General features: G+C 40.3%; 1 protein-coding gene across 3 annotated transcripts in view; it reads left to right on the forward strand.

Annotated features, from left to right (window-relative positions):
• Positions 1-22295, forward strand: part of plxna2 (plexin A2) — a 166775-nt gene that overhangs the window by 61833 nt on the left and 82647 nt on the right. For all 3 annotated transcript variants that reach the window (XM_086278460.1, XM_086278458.1, XM_086278459.1), the window contains one exon: positions 11312-11446. In XM_086278460.1, the coding sequence (XP_086134586.1) occupies positions 11312-11446 (135 nt within the window). The remainder of the gene's footprint in view (positions 1-11311; positions 11447-22295) is intronic.

Genomic DNA, 22295 nt, shown 5'->3' on the forward strand with positions numbered 1-22295 from the left:
TGTCAGGTTTTTTTTTCTGTTTTAATCAGTTCAATTTTTTCAAATTATGCTACGGTACAGTATTGATTTTCTCTGGCATGCTTACCAAGAAAGACACTTGAAAAGATATTTTTAGGTTTCTGTTACACGGTGAAATAGTTATGAATGGCAGTTATCATTCCTCCTCTCTGTACTGGTTGGATTTCACTCTTTTAGTGTAGAAAATCTATGCTGCACTGTATCTAAATGTAATGTGGTGACCTCTGAGTCAACTGAAAAAACCTTTTCACTTTACTCTTTAAAAATGTGACACGTAGACAAATTGAGAGCCTTGTACCAGTTTTCACTCTTCCTCAGTCCTTACCTGTCACATGTAGATCCTTCATCGTGCCATATAGTGATGGTCTAACAGAGTTGGATGGTTACCACAGTGGTTACTGCCCCCTAAGCAGAGGATGTGTCATTGTCTCATTTCCCATTTATACATCAATCCCTGAACCCTCCATTACCCAACCCTACTCCCTTTACATTTTGAAGAGAAGCAAAAGCTTTGCAGTGTGATGGAGGTGTGTATTGACCCAGAGAAACTATGAGGATGGAATACTAATAGGGTTAATAGAATTAATGGTGCTGTCACCCTTGTTTGCGGAGGAGTGTCAGGGTTTGTGCTGGCTGTTTGCTAGCTGCTTTTGTGGCTATACTGGTGCTCTGAGTTGCTCCATTGCTGCCTTCTCCCACTATGCAATTTTGTCTCTCTTTTTTCTTCTCACCCTTTTCCTGTACATCTGTCTAATCCTTGCAAAATCTTCCGTAAAATGAATGAAATCCTTTTTGATGCCGCTACTTTTTATACTCTTCTTTCACAAATGTCCTTTATTCATTCAGATACTGATAAAATAAAGTGGCTGTGATGTACAAGTATTTATATTCCCTAGGTTCATGTGCAAGAGTGATTTGTGTGCTGTTTGTGTGCATGTTTATGATTCTGTGGTCGTTTTAAGGGAGGCACTGTGTGTGTGTGTGTGTGTGTGTGTGTGTATGTAATAATTGAAGGTTGACATTTAAAGCAGTATATTTAGTGCCACTGAATTAGCATACTTTAACTGGCTGCTCTATTCCTTCTGGAGTGAAGCAGGCATTAAATCCCGACGCAAGATTGGTGGGCATTTTTAAAGAGCTTTAGTGAAGATTCATAGACTACAAAATGTGCTGGCATCACACAGAAACTCACGCTTATATACACATTTTCTCTTTCTCTGTCATTTTTTTTAAAGAAACTCTGACCTGAGAATATGCTGCTTTCCTATTCTGCATACACAGCAATTTTCCTCTTCTGCCACTTCAGAACATGTGTATGAGTTACGAGGGAATAAGAGAGGACTGAGGAGTGTGTGGATGTTTTGTTTGAGTCTGAGTGTTTGGGGGATGAAGGAGGAATCCTCTGTCACAGACACATGTCTCTACTGATGAGCATCTCTGATCTCTTGGTCTACAGGAAGACTCAGGCCTGTTGCTGTTTTGCATGTATAATATACAAATAAAGACACACAGCTGCATTCAGTAGTCTTTTTAAGCCTGTGGCTGTCTGACGCTGTGTTTGTGTTCCTCCCTGTAAATCTCTTAAATGTGCATAGAATTGCTGAGAACACAGTACCATAAGTCATTTTTTACAGTGTTTTCTAATTAGCAGACTAATGAATCAAGGCCCTGTTTGCTGCTGTTCTCACACAGAAGAAATATGCCTGACAGTCTTTATCTTGTTTTATCTGCAGATAGCATTAGACATGCCTGTTGGAACATATTTTAGAGAGGGGACATGTACATTTTTTCTTTTACTATAAAGGTATGTTTGTGTCACCAGTTCCAAGTATGTTGTTGTTACTAACACTAATTAACATTAACTGCAATTATTGCCCAGTGTATCCTGTTTTCAGTCTCGAGGCTGTTTCTGATGGAATGCTATAATTTCCTGGAAAGCTGATCTTACCACATGTTCTAATTGGGAGCGGGGGAACAATCAAAAGGCCTCTGAAGGACGGAGACTAAAAATGAGCACCGCACTCTCTTAATCAGTTCAACTTGAGCCTCATGACTGAAACAATATTAATGACATAACGGCTTTTTTTAAAATATCCAAGAATATCTGTGGACATATACATGTATTTACGCAGACAGACCACAGTTTTGGCTGATTCCCTGCTGATCTTGTGCCCAAGGGGAGAGAGGTTACTATGGCAACCCTTGTCCAGCACAGGGGTTTTGGCCTGGTTTTCTTGTTAATAGTTTGAATAGGGTCAGACACCCAACCCCTCCTCAACCCATCAGTAGCATCACTGTGTTGCTGAAAAGGACTGATTGGATAACCCTTACCCCTCATAGTCCACCCCATGTTCTTATCCCTTCCCCCTTCTGCATTGTTTCTGTTGGCCAGCAGAGGTCAAAGGTCCCCAGAGTGGTGTTCATCTTACCCCTGTCCTTACCCTCTCCACTTACAGGGGGAGCTCTAATTATTCAAGAGTTGCTGGGAAGTTGGTAGATGAGAGGTTAAAGGTTGTGATGTCTGTCTCCATAGAGTTACATGCGGTATGGTTTGAAATTTAGGGTGGAAGGGTGTAATGGGCTGTGAAGGTGATGGACCTCTGGTTTAGCCACACAGTCACCTTTGAAACTTTGAAATTATGTCTGATTATTTAAAGCCAGTGGCAGTAAAAAATACCAAGACAACAATATAATGATGGTAATTCTTATTTTATTATTTTTTTGTGCAGTATACAACTGGGAATGTAGGGGAAAAAAAACCTGTGGCTCATATGTTGTATTTATGTGGCATGAGAACTATATCATCAATAACTTGTAGAAAAACACATCATTTTTTAATAGATTGCCTGAGGGGAAAATGCTCTCAGTACACACTGCGTGCAATCACAGTGCAATAATGATCAAGGATGGTGCCAGAAATAAACAAAAACTATGATTATTTCAGATTACTATTTCTATAACATCCAGTTAGTAGGTGTAATCTTATGTCTTATCCTTTTTCCTTTTCTGTTCTTCTCGTCTCATTTACATGCCTATCTATAATATTCTATCATGTGTCAAAGAACGCCTGTAATATTATGGCCTTAATGAAGACGGCATTGAGTGTCAAGGCCTTATCACAGCACAATGCATTCGTCAAAAGCATGTTCACTTACCACTACCAAGTACATCTCAGTAATATAAACCACCCCATGAAACATGTAGGGAGATTATTCAAGTTCAAACACATTACAAGTATAAAATATAGTCTTGGTTGAAGTGCTTTTATATTCTCATTTGTTGTACGGATCCCACTGGCTATAATTTCCTAGTATCACATCTACCTGGCAGTCTTGTCCCACATTTAAATCTCACAAATCCGGTGGGAGAAATTGGAATGATTTCAGCTAATTTGCCCCTCACCTGAACCTCTTCTGAGCTACTTCTTGATTCAAATATCTTTGTGATCTACTTTGAAGTACACCGAGGGAGAAAGCAGTAGAGTGATATTTTCTTCTGGTTCAGTATGTTTGACATTCCTCTAATAACTTTTGTCTAACCATCAGTAGCTGTGTTTGCTGCATCTAATAGTTTCGTGATTGTTTTGTCCCTTGCTTATTTACTCACATAAAATAGGTATAGCTTTTCTTTGTTCTTTCGACACGTACATCGCATCAGTCAATGCTCCATCTTTAAAAGAAAAGAAATCTCTGGAGAGAACGTTTCCTTATTAGAAGATGAGGTTTCGCGCAGAGGTAGCTGTTATTTTTGTGCTCGTAACTTGGAATTGTGTGTGGGCTTATGTGTAGCTATGTAAACGTGTAATGTTTTGCATATATATTCAACTTAAAGTTGTTGGCATCGCCAGAATGCAGTTTTTAGAAAAAACAGTTTCTATGGGCAAATAGGAACAATAGCTTCATCATACTAGCAAACCCAGATTTTTAAGGGCTAAGCAGAAAATCCCTCCCACCACATCCCTCTGTTTTTGCTCTCTGTGAACCTTTCTGGACTGTGTCCATCAGCAGCAGCATGCTGGTCTCTGTTCAGTGTTTTAATGTGGAGCTAAATATAGGCCTGACATTGTGCTGCTGTGCTTAATATGTGTTTGGGCTGATTAGAGTTGAGGCCTGATCTCATCCCACCACAGACCCCTTAATGCATGCCGTGGTCTCTGGTTTCTTTTTTTACTCGGGGGCAAACAGAAGAAAGTGCTGATATAATCATGTTTTGGGTTGTGAATTATGTGACCGAGAGAGATGGTAATATTGCAGAGCTAAAACTTTATTGAACGAGTGTTGGATATAGCTATTATCCAGACGGCAAATTGCACCATTGGTCTCTGGAAGTCAGTTTAATAGAATGTTTGCTAGTGATACTCACTGATATTTAGTGGGAGCAAAAAAATGGCCATTTGAATGGTCAGCATGTGTGATTTGTTGTGGCGTCTGGGCAGGCTTTTGTTTTCCTTTTCAAACAGATGAGAAAAGGTGCTGTCGAGGAGAGGGTTAACTGCTTTGTTCATGGGGCGTAGAGCCAAATCAATAGGCTTTATGGTGCCCTGCCAAAAATGTGAAGTAATTGCCCCTTGTAGGCTCGGGTCACTTTAGCTGATATACTGCCACTGTATGAGCCAGGTGAGGGGAAAGGAATTCCACTTACAAAAAGAGTGATGTCTCTTGTGATTATCCTAATTCCAATGTCTATTTTCATTTTCTTCCCGCTCCACTAATATGTAACCTCTTTAAAAATTGCTTTATTGCTTACATTTTTTCCAAACTCTGTAATTGTTTATAATTTTTCTTTCCTTTTCCTCTTCACCCTCTTCCTGCCTTTTCTTGTGTTTTCCTCCTCACCAACATGTAGTCTCTCCAGCCTCAGTCTTTCCGATGGGAACTGACACAAGCTAACATAAGCCTTATGGGAGCTTATATTGTACAACAGGAACAAAAGAGATGGCATACTGGGCTGTTGGGAGTCTTCTCACACATATACACAGGACATTTCTACACGCCGCTCGCTACTGACACCAGAATTCTTCAGCCTGACACTGGTGATGGATTAGATGCGTTATCAAGGCGGAGAGAGGCTCCATGTTTTCTCCCAGTGTGCAGAATAAGGAGAGGGATGAAAAGGGGTGGGGGAGACTCGCACACAGGCAGCTGAATAGCCTGAACCTATTCCACCTGAAGTAGAGAAATACAATAGCAGCCTGCTACATTTCAAGCTGGGTTTCCAGGACAAACATGAAAATAGACATAGTGAGCCTCGTTGGTACACAGGGTTCTGCAAGGTGTGGAACATAACCAGCTGTGTGTCTGTCTGGCTGTAAAACTGCTCATTGACTGTGTTCCTTGAAGGACTACTCAAGGTGTTGCAATCATGAAGATGCTGCTCTGTTTTACTGATGTCCTTAAAATCAGAATGAATTGGTGTCTTACTGGTATTTTATTCCTAGTGTGTTGGCAATTAATTTTTTCCCGAATGTTACTCATACCACCAGTCCACTCTTAGTGATACATTCCCAATCTCACGGCTAAAGCATCTGACTTCATCTAGTATGTGTCCATATCAACATATCCCAGGGCGTCAAACTCTGCCGTTCTGTCAGAAGCTACTGGCATATCAGATCTATACCACCAGACCTGGCAGTATTGGATTTGGAGATAACAGTCTTCCTTTGAAGAGTGGAAAAAGTCTGCGTTGGGAGGTTGGGAGATGGTGGTGTAGTAAATCAGACGTTTGTCAGCCATGGTTCGTGTCTTGTTTGGCTTTGATTGTTCACTTTGTTTCCATGACTTACACTTTCTGATTCGTTTCATTTGCACCAACATTTTACTAGTCAGTAGCTAAGTTGAGGCACTAAAACATACTTGGTTAGGTTTATGCACCAAACTACATTGATTATGTTTTGGAAAATATTGTAGTTTAGGTTAAAAAAAAAAGCCTCCTTAAGTAACCATGCATGTTGAAAAACAATAAATAAATATGTAGTGATATTCAATTTGATGGCAAGGGGCTGTTTGTACATTAAGCATGCTTTTGGGAGTTGGAAGACTGAGATCAATCACATTGTTAGTTAAACCTAGTGTGTCACACCACAGATGCAAAAGGACAGCTTGTCTATAATTTTCTGGACTCTAGCATCTTTAAAATATACTGCCGTATTCAATACTCTGGACTGGTGGATGGTGGGCCATCCCCAGAAGGTTAGTCTTATCAGCACACCTCACCATTTTTCCCACTTCTGTGTAACAGATCTAAAAATATTTATGTGAGCTTAGTGTAGCTTTCTGGTGTTTCTAGTTCAAGGCTGTTTCCTTGATATTCTCATGCATTGGAGGGGTTTTAAGGTAAAAGACAAATTCTGAGCTTGTGGAAAAGGTCTTTTTCTTTCTTAAAGGTGTGCTTGCAATGCAAAACCTGATGGCATAAGAGCACCTTTGGCTATCACAAAAGCTTTTGAAATCATGAGAAGCATCACTGGCGCTTAAAATGCTTTCAGCAGTTTATCAATTGTCATATGATCCAAGGTGTGAGGTGGTAGTCTCAACACCACGTTCAAGGCTATTTGGCAAGACTGAGAATGGTTCTATCAGAGAAACTGGGCTTTATTAGTGAAAGTCCATCGTGGTCTATGTCAGGTCTCCTGGTTGACTTTAAACTGTATTTGACCTTAACTGAATACAAGTGCCATTTACCTAAACATAGCTGCCTCTGTGGTATCTCTGTGTATTGAGACAGCGTGTGAAAGTGTGCGGTGGTGTACTTTAGCAGAATCTAATCCAGTGTGTGGGATCAAGCAGATAAAGGCAATGCCTATCACTTCAACACTCAAGACTACTGAACTGGATTAGCGCAGATGCAGAAGATAGCTGCCAGATAGGTTATTCAGGGACTCTCTTTCTCTCTCTTTGAGATTCAGCCATAAGAGCATAATCTCCTAGAAATCAACTCTTGTTTTACTATTTTGGTACAACATGTAGGTGGAAGACCTACAGTATGACTTAATTCTATCCCAATGCAAGGTGTTAGTGTGTTGTACTCTGTGGTTTGGTAAAGGTTCTCATATGTGGGTTACATTCTGCTCTGCTAGCTGAAATCTGGTGGTAAAATAATGTGCACTCTCTGGATCTGTATTGGTCTTGGCAACGAGCTGTACACATGCTTGTCTTGTTTCAGAACACTAACCTCCCTCAAGGCTAAGTTTTGAAAATAAGATTTCCACACATATTTAAAAAGAAAACAGTTCTCAGGTAATAGTTAGCAGCTGGACCATTAAAGAAGAAAAGTTCTTTAGAAATTGAGCGTCTACTGTTGAACAAACACTTGGAACAGGGCAAGCTGTGAAACAGACATCAATCTATAGACATGAACATACTGTTACATCTCATGTTACTTCACGGTTGTATTTTGAGACCAAATCAAAACCATTTTGGCATTTTGCATATATTACATTTAATATTGATTTTTTCTTTTTGATGAAACTGCAGTTTGTTTGTTTTTTAATGTTCTTTCCAATTCCTTTTACTGTAGAACAGCAGCATCCACAACACACTGCAAACACACATTTGATGCACTTTTTACGCAGGATTTATTCCGCACTCAAGCAAATTGCTTCACATGGACTCTCGCAGTTGGGGATTCAGTGTCTGGCACAGTGTTCAAAACCAGAGAGACCAGGAAGGGAAAGAGAGCAAGAGAAAGAGAGGGAGAGAGAGAACAGGACAGGGAAAAAAGGAGAAGGGCAATTTGAATTGGAGTTTGGTCAATCTTCAAACGTTTTTTCAGGGTGCTTACATGGTCTGATCAAAAGCACCCCACTGGCACAGGGCCTTGTAGCCACAAGGGGAGGCCTCTGATGCCTCTGCCATGGCTTCCCTGCTGGCCAACCACCCCAGCCCCACTCTCCACCCCCAACAGCTACCCATTTAATGCTGACTAGGTGCTGTGACAGAAAGCCTGTAAATAAAAGCAAAAGTTGTTGTTTTTTAATCTGTTGTTTTTGCTAGGTTCTGGCAGCATGGCAAAAGATGCTGGTTACCTGCGGAGTCCAGATGTGCATATTGAAGTTTTCAAGCCAAATACACCACCACCTTTATAATTAAACTATTGCCTCATGATAGTTTTAAGGGGCTTGGATTTTTAAAACCAAGTATCGCAGCTATCTGTGTGCTTCAAGTTTTTATGATGCCTGTTTTCATCTTTTCACCGTGATCATATTTTTTTCATCATTCATGACAGCGCTGTTTTTTCTCTTCAACATAAAGCTGCCCGTGGTGGCCCCGGGGGAGAATGTAGACTGTTTTTCAACAATCTCATCCATCTTCACTTTTTCCCCTCTTACTCAACTATACTCAGTTGCAGCTCTCCAATGCTGGTGATAGAGAGAGGCTAGCTAATGGCTGTGGTGTTGAAAAGGGAACCATGTCAGGCCAGGACAGACCAAAGGAGAGCTCTCTGGGGTATCAGGGGTTGTTTCCATGGATGGGCAGTCTTAAAATAGAGGGGCAGTAATATTGTGAGGCAGTTGAGGGTATGAAACCAACTTGTTTGCAGCTTTTTCACCCGGCCTGATAAATAATGCAAGGTCGTACAGCGCAAAGATGGGATAGATTTAAGTACCTGAGAGAGCAGGCTAAATGTTGAAGTAAAGCGATGCTGAGAAAAAGATGTTTTGAGCATGAGAGTCGCTTACTCAGGTGGTACATTTTGTTGACTGGTGGAATAGTAGTGTGGGAGTGTGGTAAAGAGAGGGAGTCTTTGACAGAATTATTTTTGGTCCACTAAGCACTGGTGCCTCCATTTACTTGCTCTGGGTTTTCATTTTCTCTTTTTTCTCTCATTCGCCCACCCAGAGGTGAGTCTGCTCTGGAAAGTACTTGTATTTAACTGACCCAATTCACACAAACGTTCATATTTTTTTATACTTTCTAACAGCGTGTCTACATATGTGTTAATATAATAGTCTTTGCAAGATTTACAGTTGCTGTAGAAAAGGGAAAAAAAAATCTGGATGTGAATGTGTTTGTGTTTACATAGTGGGATGGTGAGAGTGTCATTTGTCAATAATGTTTATTCGGTTTTCTTTGTGAGCTATAAGCCTTTGGGAAAAGCATACATAGAAGCAAAGAGTGAGAAAGAGAGTATTAGTGAATCTTCTTCCCTCGTACCCAGTCACTAATACAATGTCTCTGTAAACAGTCTTGCACTTGCATTATTATTATTTTTGTTTTTTAAAACAGGACTGGGCAACTAATCTAATTTTATTTTCAATTTTAATGTTGGCTCCAACAGCTACAATAAAAACAAGATAAGCTGAAAATTATTATTGATTAAAATCAGTGTACCTCATTCTGTTTGTGTTAATTATGCTGTGTAATATGTTAAATAAATAAATAAAAATAAAAAAGTTGCACATTCTCTGTCAGTGCCGAATGTAGCAGGGGGACTAGGTGCACATTCAGCAACTGAGCCTAATACGCTAATCACTAATAATCAAGTTTATTTTAAAGTGCACTAAATATGTAGGCTAAATAATCAAAATACAATTGAAAAGAAAATATAGAAAACAACAACCTACAATAGATGTATCCATTTCCTGACATATTTGACCAGTCACCCAACCTTATAAAATGATCGTGTAAAATGGTTGTAGTTTTTATATTGAACAAAAACACAAAAGCAAACACAAAAAACTATTTTTGCCTTAATAGAGCAGCTCTACTGTCTTGTTGCTGGTAGGCCTAGTATGTTTGTTCTTCTTTTAACAAAGTGTCTGGAGAGTAGAGGTTTTGTTCCTCACACACTCATAGACATCTCTGTATGTGAGTCTCTTTCTGGCCAAATGTTAATTTAAAAGCCCCTGGACAGTGGTGAGAGACTGTGTGATAGCGATCTGATTCAGATGAACTGCAGGCCTGCAGTGGGAAGGTCGGGTTATCTTGTGATCCCTAGTGGCAGCCTGCTAGGACACATATCACAGCATGACAGACTGCTCCTACGGGTGCACACACAAAAATGCACTCACAACACCCACACTGACACAGTAGTGAACAGAACAGTGCCGACATGCTTTATGGATGAGCATATTTGCTGAGGTCTCCCTCCACACTGCAGTGTCAGTAACCAGATGAAGACTGGCACGGCCCCCACATCCTGCCTTTCTCCTCCTACATATGGTTTTCACATATGTCCTGTTGTCAATGTTTGGATTAGTCTGCCAAGGTCAGATGTAGGTCAGCCATGGAAGGCTTAACCACTTTGAGCTTTGTTCCTTAACTGTGGTGCCTGCTGTCGTGTACCCAACTAACCCTCAAGCTTTGAAGGCAGAGCTCCAGGGATTTTGTGTGAACTTAAATCACATTTCTCTTACTTGATCATCCAGCAGTTTGACACATGGTCTTGCTCACACATTCGTACACAACAGTTTGTGCGTGCACTCGTTTTCTCACCCCCCCCCCCCCCCCCCCCCCCCACTTTCGCTGTAGATCTTGTTTTGACAGACATATGACCTTGACTTTCCCCTCTGTGAGCCTGACAGCTCTTTGGTGCTGTCATTGTTTGAATAAACAGATGAATATTTGGGTGGATGGAGGCATGCAAGGATGGACAGATGATAAAGCCATCAGCTTTCATGGTTGGAGGAGGGCCTAGTGACATGTGACATCACAGAAACGTCAGAAAACCCCCACTCAAGTTTAGACAACCCATGCTGCTCCTCAAGATTTGCTGTTCTGTTTATGTCTGGCCAAGGGGATCTAATGAATGACGAAGGCTAGCACTGGCCCATTTGGGTCAGATGCCTAATATAAGTCATTTAAATTCTTTTCCATTGCTTTTGCAGTAAGGTGGTCTTGGCTTCAAGTTCAAAGCTTTCCTGAGCAAATACATCATTCACTGAGGGAAAGAGAAAACCAAAACACAGCTCAAGTTTCACAAAGGTCTAATAATATCCACAAATAATTCCGCACAGTTTTTATAACCCCGTCTTACAAGGAACTTATAGAGGACTTACATTACCTCATACTATGAAAATATTATGGTTTGTTGCACAGTTGTTGGCAATTATAAAAAAGCTTTTATGTCATATTCATATTCATTCTTTCTAGTGGAAGCGATCCTCAAGGAGAATCTCCACCTCCAACTGAAACTTCAAGTAGCTAAATAATTTCAGTGTTTTTCAAAACAAAAACAAAAAAAATGAATCATGTTTGTCATTCCTGTCAATCATTTTTATCTGGTTTTACTATTCCTGCTGTCACTGAGGTATAAATAGCTAAATCTGACCTGTTTGTGTTCTGTTTTTTGTCAGATTCGTGTTGATGGGCCTCCTCACGGTGGTGTTCAGTATGAAACGATCTCGGTTATCAAGGATGGGAGCCCTGTCCTCAGGGATATGGCCTTCTCTCTTGACCGCAACTACCTCTACGTCATGTCTGAGAGACAGGTAGGTATTTGAAAGCTGCATGCTTGAAAATATGTGACGCAAGTGTCCATACATAAGAAGAGATGGTTTTAATGTGCCTTTGTCTCTGTATGCATATGTTCGAAATGTCAGGAATATTGTGCGAATGTGTGAGCTCCAGCAGGGCGCAAGATGGCCCACCTCTCAACATCAGCAATCCACCACCTACTGTTAGCTATAAATAACCAGGGTGGCACAGCAGGGGACATTGTGACAGCATTTGATAATGAAGGAGAACAATGAGGGCAGGGAAAACGAAATAGACAGACGAGGAAAAGATAAGGTACAATGAGAGTGGATGAAGGAGAAGAAGGGCAGAGACTGGCAGGTTGACTGGCTGCTTGAAGCATGGGAGAAAGAGTGATGATGGAAAAGGGACAGCTGGAGGAGTGTACGACTTAGGAGTAAAGGAAAAAAAAATGGAGACAGAGTGCAAGGTCATCTTTTCACACTTCTAATGAAGTGACACAGCACTGCAGTCTGGGTGGGCAGCAGCTGATAACCATCAATGCAACTGACATACTAAACAGGTAGAAGAAGTGCGAGGACACAAGGGTAAAAGGGGACACAAGGGCAGAGTAGAAGGGAGGAGATGCAAAGGAGGGGAAAACATGGTGTCTTGGAAAAGAGATGACAACAGGAGGAGAAGAGGAGAGGAGCAGCTGCAGGGGAGCGTGGCAGCGTAGCAGCCCTAGAGAGAGACAACGTGCAAGGCTGTCAGTGTGAGGTGATAGATTGCCATCCTCTCCTCTTATCTCTTCTTTTAACACACCCAGCTTTAGCTTATGGGTTGAATCCATGGTGGATGGATAACGTGTAAAAGAGTAATTTTGAAATGATGTCCAATTCAGAGACGGGAAAACGGAGCCGTAAATGTAGTACTACGTTATTTTTTTATCCTTCAGCACATGACTTACACTTTCTTTTTTTTTTTATATATATAAAAACAAACACTTGAAAAGTTGCACAGTTCTAGCTGCCTACCTGATGTGAGAATAACAATAAAGCCAAAGTCGGATCACTTCACCAGTAACAGCTCAGTACTTTGAGCAAAAAATATTCCAAGATTATAATTCTAGTTTATCTTTTTTTGCTAAAGCTTGCTAAAGTCATCGCCACAAATATTCAGACATTTACACAGTTTTCACAATTTTGCCTCTGCACACTACCATTCTGGATTCTAAAAGCAATCAAGATGTGACTGGAGTGCCGGCTTTAAGCTTTAATTTAAGGAGTTAAGGAGTTTAACAAGTACTGCAATAACTATTTAGGAATTACAACAATACATAGTCCCTCAATTTAAGAGCCCCAAATTTAATTAGACAGCTAACATTATTTTAAATAGAAATATTTTGAATGAAAATCTTTTGCAATCAGTGGCTGCCTAAATTCTAGAAGCCATGCAGATCATCAAATGTTGTGCTGTTATGCCTTCACTGAAGAATATCCAGTTTCTTTCCCTTGATAAACTCTTGGGTAGCTTTTGCAATATGCTTTGGCTCATCATCCATTTGCACTGTCTGATCAGTTTTGCGGTATTAAGCTGAATATGAGCTCAGAATATAGCCCTGTACACTTCAGGATTTATCCTGCTACTTCTATCAGCAGTCACATCATCAGTAAACACTAGTCTCCTGGTTCCACTGGCAGCCGTACATGCCCATGCCATAACACTGCCTCCACTATGTTTGACAGACTACGTTATGGATCGTGAGCTGTTCTTTAATTTTAACCTTTTTTAAATACTCTCCTACCATCATCCTGGTACAAGTTTGTCTTTATTTCATGTATTTAAAGGGAAAACTTTAGTCATTTTACATGCTTTTTTTGGTGTTGCTCTGCCTTCTCTCTTTTTCAGAATGTACCAGTGTGTTGATTTGGCCCTTCCTAAAGTTTGTGCTATTTCTTTAGGGTTTCTTTTGTTTTTTCATACTAATGGTGATGTTGTACAGTTGAATTGACAGCTTGTGCTGAGATTTCTTGTGAAGAGCTACCAAATGCAAGTTCAGTGTTTAGGACTCCAGGTCTTTTATCTGGTTAATTTCTCATGATATATTAAGGGAAACGGCCAATCATGTCCAATTATATGCAGGCCTCTGAAAATTAGGACCATATATAAAATTTTTGATAATTACTAAAGGTTAATGCAGTCCTCATGTTAAACCCCTTGAATTAAAGCTTCAAGTCTTCAGTTCAGTCCAATATTGGCAGTTTGATTTAAAATCCAGAGTGAAAATTACAATTATTGTCAAAATAATTATGGATCTAAATGTACATTGAAGGCCAAATTATACTATTTAAGTTCAGTTCAATTCAGTTTTATTTATATAGCGCTACATCACAGCAGCAGTCGCCTCAAAAGCGCTTTATATTCTTAGGTAAAGACCCCACAATAATACAGTTTATCAAGCCTCTTTATAAGTATTTATATAGTATATTAATCAAAAGATATAACTGTACATCTCTATGTTTGGAGGAGGTTTGCATAGATATGTATATATAAACAAAACATGTATATTGATATTAAATGAAATATAAAAATTTCATGCATAAACATAAGATGCAGGTATTGGACAATGAACTGATGACTCTGAAGCAATGGACTGAGCAAGTAAAGAAGAGTTTGCACTGATTCTAAAGTCTCTTTCCCATATTTACTAAATCCTTTATTCTCACTTATTCTGCAGATGAAAGAAGCTTTTGATGTTGAGCTCATAACTGCTAGTCATCTGAATGAGAGGTGATCGTGGTGAATATTATTAGTATTCAGTGTAGGGATTCTTCTGTCTTCCTCTCTAGGGGTTAGGGAGGATCGAAGGAGACAGACACGCACACACATACTGAAACATGCTCAATTGCTTCAGGGATGTTGGCATGCATGTTGAAAGACACCTCCTGATAGTCATATCGTGGCTCAAGAGTTGGGAGTTCGCCTTGTAATCAGAAGGTTGCCGAGCTCCGGCTTGGACAGTCTCAGTCATTGTGTCCTTGGGTAAGACACTTCACCCGTTGCCCACTGGTGGTGGCCCACGGGCCCGGTGGCGCCAGTGTCCGGCAGCCTCGCCTCTGTCAGTGCGCCCTAGGGTGGCTGTGGCTACAATGTAACTTGCCATCACCAGTGTGTGAATGTGTGGATGACTGGATGTGTAAAGCGCTTTGGGGTCCTTAGGGACTAGTAAAGCGCTATACAAATACAGGCCATTTACCATATCTGACAGTGTCTGTAGAGAGGTTGTGCATGTGACCCATATGGCCCTTTCAGTTGGAAACAGTTCAATCAGTGGCAAAGGAACGTTATGTTCATCTGCAGTAATATATATTTGGTTGCATTTTGGTATTTGCTTGTTCTAGGACATCCCCACTCATCCTTGTGCATATATGGAAAGTAAAAAAACACTGAGATCAGCAACAAGAACAGAGCTGATACCAATGACAATAAATATGACCATTAAGTCATATACCATGTAAAGGAGTTTTTTTTGAAAGTGGGTTGCAAAGCAGCTTGCAGGTGTGCAGCAACTCTGGACAGGCTAAAGCAGCTTGAGTGGCATGTCTTATATGGGAAATACCAGCTGAATGCATAGACTGGTATCAGCTTAGCCATGAGCTCATTTTTCACAGCAGTGTACTGTGCTCAAAATTATCCTCATTTTTTTGGTATGTTAGGTAAAACAACATATTTTTTCGTATGAAGACCTTTCTTGCAAAGCTGTGATCCAAATATATTTTTGAGTTTTCCGGAGTATGCCTGGAATTCAAATTTGCATGTATTTTGTCTTGCCCAGTTTGACCTTTATCTCATCATAAGCTTAAATATCACCTCGAGCTACACTTGTAGTCACACATCCAGGACATCACGAGCTATATCTTGTCTAAGCTCTACTTGTTCCCATGTGTCTGACTAATGCCATCTAAGGCCAAGCACATGGCGATGGGAGACGGCAGGAACAAAGGAGGGATGATATCAAACGGAAACCAAGGCAGATTTGGCTCCAGTTGCATTTCCTACTCTGAATAACAAAGAAGTCCTCTGTGTTTGGCACAGTGGGAAATAGAGGGAACAGAGAGAGCAAGAGAGAGACAGACATTAAGGGGGAGACGGACAGAAATTGGGAGAGCAAGAGTAAAATTTGCTCAGCAAGGCCATGCTCCAGAATTCTCTCTCTCTCCTGTCCTCACACCCTCACACACAACACTCTGTGTTGTGGCTAAGAATTGTGGGATGTGCAACGCCTCTGTGAATACAAACATGCAGACAGGCACCCACGGGGATGCACACACAGTCACACAAACAAAACACATGCTTCCCTTAGTATTCATTTACATACATTTAGTCACAATGCACTGGTTCTCCTTATCATGTGTACACTGTTATAAAAACACTGGAACTGCACATACATGAAAACACCAATCTCTCAATATTGTAATGGCAAGTCCATAAGGCTGATGGAGACTTCATTACCTATAGCCTATTGCATGTGAATCTTCAGTCTGACTTGCACACAACCTTCCTCGTGTAATATTTTAGCAAACTTTTTCTTTTCTCTTGTTTCATTTGTTTCTTTCTCACATTCTCACACAAGACACCATCACTGACTCACCTCCAAACATATTTAATAACTCCCTTTTTCATATTTGATCCATCGTCCTGCCATGTTAAACTGTGCTTTTGTTTTGTAGATGCAATGACAATAGCATTCACCATATTAATGATGTGGTGAGATTGGCCCAATGCGAGGCAGTGCAGTGGAACTGATGAAAAGACCTGGCTCACTGGCTTTCTCTACTCCCTGAGCAGTGTGTGTGTGTGTGTGTGTTTGCCCTCCTGTAGGGGTATTGTATCATTACTGACAGTCCTGAAATACATAACAGCAGGTTTTCATCTCAAGATTTATCTGTGTATATGCACTATGGTGCCTCTTTTGAATAATCACAAGACATGCTGGTTTAATCAAATAAAATCGTTTAATTTTATTAGGACTAACTTTGAAGTTTGTGCATTACAAATGTCCTTGTGTATCCCGTGATTCGGCAGATCCGTTGTATGGATTTCTGCCAGATCACATGTTTGAGTCATGTTATGCGAATTGTCTGCGCAACTGTTTCTATATTTATACCAATAATCCAAAAATTTGGGGTTTCTGCTGTCATTGCTGTTTTGGGAGATTCGAGTGAGCTGCTGCCTAGACAGTCTTTTCTGTCTCGATGCGTCATATGTCTTACATTCCTGCAGCACCTCTGCATAAATTGTATCAAAAGCGTTAGGCTTCGAAGTGAGTACCACATCTTCCTCTACATTTACAAAGCACACATGGTTATGCACCACGTATTATCTTCAAAGGTTATTCTTTAATATTAATACTAGCAGCCACTTTACATGCATCAAAAAATACTCCAGTATTATAACAGTCTCTCCAGATTCTGCAATTAGATTGATAAAGTATTCATGTACAGTATGAATGGCAGCTGCAGTAGAGCTAAGCCACTGGTTTTGGAAATTCAGTATCTGCCATCTGGCTAATCCTCATAGTTGTTGTTATTGTTATTATTATTCATATTTTTATTATTATTTAATGAGGCAGCACAATGGCTTAGCTGACCTAATATCTTCATTCCAGAAGAGCTGCAATGGAGCTCAGACCATGAAACACTGTCCCCTCTTGTTTTCACCTTTACAACAGATAAAAGATCCTCTGCCTAGGATTCTATGGCTAGCATGCAGTACAATATATGGTGGCTTATTAAAATCTTAAATGAATTATTAAACATATTGGAAGCCAGTGTATAGAGACTTAAACATGTGTAAGGTGGTCACTTTGTTGGCTTTTAAGTAAAAAAAAAAATTACTTATGGATTTTTGATGATAGACAAACTGTGGACATTATCAAGAGATTTGGCTGCCATTCAGCATCGCATGTAGCGCTTCATGTAAGATGCATTTTCATTACTGCAGACATTCTGCCTGGTTTTCATCAGGGGTGGCACCTGGGCAAAGCATGCAGGTGGCAGGGCACATGAGAGAATCTCCAGAAAGTTAAATACTGTCTGGAGTTCTCACATGGTTCAGCCAGATATCATATGGACTTTGTACTGGGGAGCCGACAGGGTAAAGACCCTTTTATGCCTGATTCAACTGATTCATTTGCATTCTAACGTGCACCTCCTGTGGGTGATGTCTAGAAAGGTTCAAGGCTTCAGTATATGTGTGGAAAGAGCTTTTCTGTCTTTCTGTCATTACTAACGTCTCCTTTTTTCCAGTATACTTCCAGAGTTTCTTTTATCAGGCTTTGTTTTCTTGAGAATGCAAACACACCCCTTTCTTTTTTTTCTTTTTTTTTTAACCACAGAGGGCAGGTTTGTGTTTGAGTATGTACGTGTGTAGTTTTTGTGTAGTGTGCTGCTTTTGAGGAGTTTAGACATATGGGAGAACATTCAAGCACACATGCCACTGTGGCCCACAGAAGACCCGAAGCAGCCTTTGTTTCTTTTTGTTGTTAGTTTATCAACAGAATGCAGCATACTGGGATAAATGGTGACAGCTACTCCAGTACTGATGGGGTCTTATAGGGCCTAGATTATCAACATTTGTATGACTCCCTTTCATGTCTTTTGTGGTGTTTTGTGCTGCTCTGTCTGTTGGCACTCGGGGCAAGCACTCATCACACATGGTTGAGAATCAGTGACTGTATTATTTCAGTTGCTTTGGTCAGCAGCCAGGCTATAATGTATTATTCATGGGGAATAATCAAGATTTATCATCTGAAAGGGTTTTGAAGTGATACCTGTGGCGTGGCTTTAGTTCTGTCTGAAAAAAGGTTTTTGAAAATACCGTTTTTTTTAAAAAAAAAAGGAAACTCAGAGAAATCCTCACACAAAAAACTGAAGTGGTTACTTTTTTATCTTGCTGTAATTAATCCCAAGAAAGGAGGCAGGTGTTGACTTTGTAATGGAGCTCAATGGTTTTTGTAATGTTTTATGGCTATGGTGTACAATGGTGCATAATAGACCTTAAAAGACTTAGTGTTTCCAGTGAAATAGTGTCCCTCTAATTGCTAGCTCTTTATAAGGATAAGTGTGAAATTCCTGCTAGCATGACCAACTGAGGGATACTGAGCTGGCTTGTAAAACAGACTCGTCTTTCATGGACAGACACACAGTCCTCCCCCTATAGAGGCGTTCAGCCATGTGCTGCTGTCACTCTCCAATACACTCTTGGCTCTTTAGCAAACATTAAACCCCCTCAGCCTCCAATCCTTGTATTCCATCCTTCCTCCCTTAGCCAGCTTCATATATGGAACAGCAACATTACAGCTCACAGATTATCAAAAAGAAAAGAAGACCTCTTTTCCAGGCCTGGCAATTTCCTCCAGGTACTCAGCTGTGAAATTTGAAATCCATGCATGAATTCTTTCTTTTTTTAAACCTTTTTTTTGTAGGAGGTCTGCTCGCAACCTGTTCTAACACCAACCTCCCCCATTTCCTCCCCCCTAGATTTTTCTGTTTCCCCTACTTCCCTTGAACCTTTGTTTGGCTGGTGTGGTTAGATTAGGTGGAAATGGGTTCAGTGGTTATAACGACAGGAGTAAATAGGATTCATTCACTTCTCATCCAAGCTGAGATTAGCTGACATGCTACTGGCTCATTATTAAAGAAGACTTCGGTGCATGTAGCACACACGTGTGACATGGAACACACTGTAGCTAATAACAAGCAATCCGCGTTTGCTCTACTATAGATCTAGCTTCTGCAAATTTAGAGAAAGCGACTAGCAGCGATTTTGCCAGAAAGCCTTTTGTTTCCTAGATTTGTTGTGTCTCGCTTTTTGCAGACTCAAACACATATATTAAAAATTATTCATGAAAAAAAAAATTATGAAACACGGCAGCAAATGCTTCTAGCCCAGCTCAACACGCTCTTTGTTTCCCTAAGTCTCTACAACACAGGTGGTGAGTACAAAGAGCGCATTCGATAATAAATCTTGAAATAAACCAGCATTATCATTTAGGTACATATCTGGACTTTCCTGTTGGGTTTTTTTGTTTTTCGTGACTTGGTGAGAGTGAGTGGGTGTGTGTTTGTATGTTTCCCCAAATGTTCTCGTCAGGAAGCAAAAGTTCAAACCAAAAAATTAATACAGACCAAAAGCAACATGAGATATTAGCACTTTACTGAGCTTCTTTCCACACCATCTTTCTCCCTTCTCATTTTGTCAGGAGGGGGTAACAAAAAGGGATTCTGGCATCTACCTCAGCAAGTGCTGCCTTGCACATGGTCCCTTGACCCCGTGTTTGCCCCAGGGCAGTCTAGCTAGCACACAGCTGCACGAAGATGATTCAGGCGTTTGACTCTTGACCTTAAATTGTTTTTTTTTTCCCTCACCAATCTGTCTATCTATGACTTTCAGATAAAGAGTCCCAATAACTTAACCGTATACCATTACAGCACAGAGGACAATGATGAAGTTGCTTTTGGGAATATAAATCTGCTGTTATGCTGAATTCAGTTATCATTGCTATAAAGTTCTGCAGCCATCTCACTCCCCGAGTCTTTCCTCAGTCCCATTTGAACACAGTTCACTTTCAGAAAGCAGAATGCTGAATATTTTCCTCTGCTACCCCTGAATGTGCAACTCATTTCCAAATCCCACAGACTGTAAGAATAGATTTCCCTCAAATGTTCCTGAATGTTGCCTAATTCCCAAGTTGTATGTAACTGGCTATTGAGCTGCATGAATATAAGTTGGTTTTTTTTAGGATCTATTGTACCTAACTTGACTTCAACTGAGATTAAATGAGGACTGTTTTCTATAAACAACTGACAAAAAACAACAGGTCCTTTATATGTTTGACAACAATGAAGAAGATGGGCATGAACAAATGGTTTGTAAACTGTCATCTCATGGGCCATCATATAGACTACATATCTACATTTGATCACACCCTTAAGGATGATGAGGGAGGATTTAGCTTACAGGTGTCTGTTTTTCACCAGACATCTCTGGGACGTCGTGCTGTCAGTTAGACAACAGACACTGGCCTTGATGGATTGGCCACCATGTTTTATCTGGGATGTAAGCACAACAGCGGGGTCAGTTTGGCAGCCATTGGAGTGAGGGCCAGCAAATTAATTGCATGACTGCTTACTTACCCAGGTGCTCCATGGTTTGAACAGGGGCCTGGAGCTGTAGCTTAGAAGCTTGAGCTTAGATTCTTAGCTGCTTCCCTGACAGCTTCACTTGATATTGACACCTGGACAAATTAGGATAAATTCCCCTGTCAATACAGACATCCAATATTATTGATGATGCCATTTAGCTTTTCATTCTGAAGAAACTAGTTTCAACACTGTCTCTCCACTTGTCAAACTCCCTTGATCAGAAGCTTTGTTGTGTATCCATATATGTGTCTGTTGCATGCATGTGTTGATTTCGTTTCCTTTTAAAATAATCTGACCACAAGTTATTAGATTTAGTTATAGCTGCCTTAAATTAGCACTTTCGCTACCTTTCTTGCACGTTTATTATTTATCATGTGCATTAGTTTGCACATTAATCATAATTACTGAGTGTCACTGTAAACCAGGCTGATTTTCACCTGCTATCCTGTGATCGAGACTGTAAAAACCAATTAAGTCATTTAATTGGAGCCTGACTGGCACATAGCTGTATTGGGCTCTATATTGGGATCTGCCTATATGTTGACTGATGTGAACTTTAATATTACAGAACCTAATGGAGAAAAAGATACTTGGGACCAATTTAGACATAGTTTCAGCAGTGCCTGCAGCACATAGAACAGACCAGGCATGATGGTTGACCAGACAGTGCTGAGTCAAGTGGAAATTTTAATTTAAGCTACTATTGAAATAGATAAGTACATGTGATGATTTGTTATCTTCATGACACTGCAAGTAAAAAGAAAGTGTTTTGGCTTAAACTACCTTTTCAAAGAATATTTGATGTTCCCTTATTTCATTTCCCCTTTTCTAAACGTTACATGCATGCGTGTTGACACACATTCACATGTTTGGTTTAATAGACGTTTCTTTTACTGTTTAATCTGTATGCAATGTTATTAAATTTTTTGGTCAAAGCTTGTATGAGGTCTAAGGGTTGACTGACTGCATCAGACTGAAGAGACGTCTAGGGCTGGGCCATATCACACCGTTCACGGTAATACCGGTATAATGTTGGGCAACGATAAGAAAATGAAATATCGCAATAGAATATGGGTAAAACGCGCACGTGCAGTGCCTTTGTTTTCATGCAAACATGGCGGGAAAAAGCATGGCGGCGACAGAGAATGAGAAGGGCGAAAGCGGATCGTTGAATGAAACGGATGAACCAGAATTGGTTTGTAAAAATGCTGCAACTTCAGTGGTGTGGAACTGGTTTAGCTTTCGTCCGTCAGCTACACAACAAAGCACTATTTTTGGTAGAGCATGCTAGCGGGCCGTCGTTATTATCATCGTGTTTTTTGGAGAATAAGGCACACTTAAAATCAGTCCTCTGATTTTTCTGAAAATCGACAGTGCCCCTTATAATCCCGTGCGCCTTATGTATGAATTCTGGTTGTGTTTACTGACCTCGAAACGATTTTATGTCGTACACGGCGCTCGAAAATCTGTCAAATGGTTTAGTACGACTTTACTAAGCTACGAAGCCGCACCACTTGATTAATATTTCCGCATTGTGTGTGTATAACCTGTTTTTAAGTTTTGTGGGTATTATACATGGTTATGCTGAGGATATGTCGGCCAATTTCCACTGGAAATGCCTTTTGGTTAAACTGTCAGCAAGGAATTTGCATTTGCACCGTAAAATTTTTATATA

The sequence above is a fragment of the Aulonocara sp. 'chitande type north' Nkhata Bay genome, linkage group LG20 (genome assembly GCF_057382095.1).
Source record: "Aulonocara sp. 'chitande type north' Nkhata Bay isolate Kocher_YH1m ecotype deep benthic linkage group LG20, A_spYH_male_GT1.1, whole genome shotgun sequence".
Classification (NCBI taxonomy): Eukaryota; Metazoa; Chordata; class Actinopteri; order Cichliformes; family Cichlidae; genus Aulonocara; species Aulonocara sp. 'chitande type north' Nkhata Bay.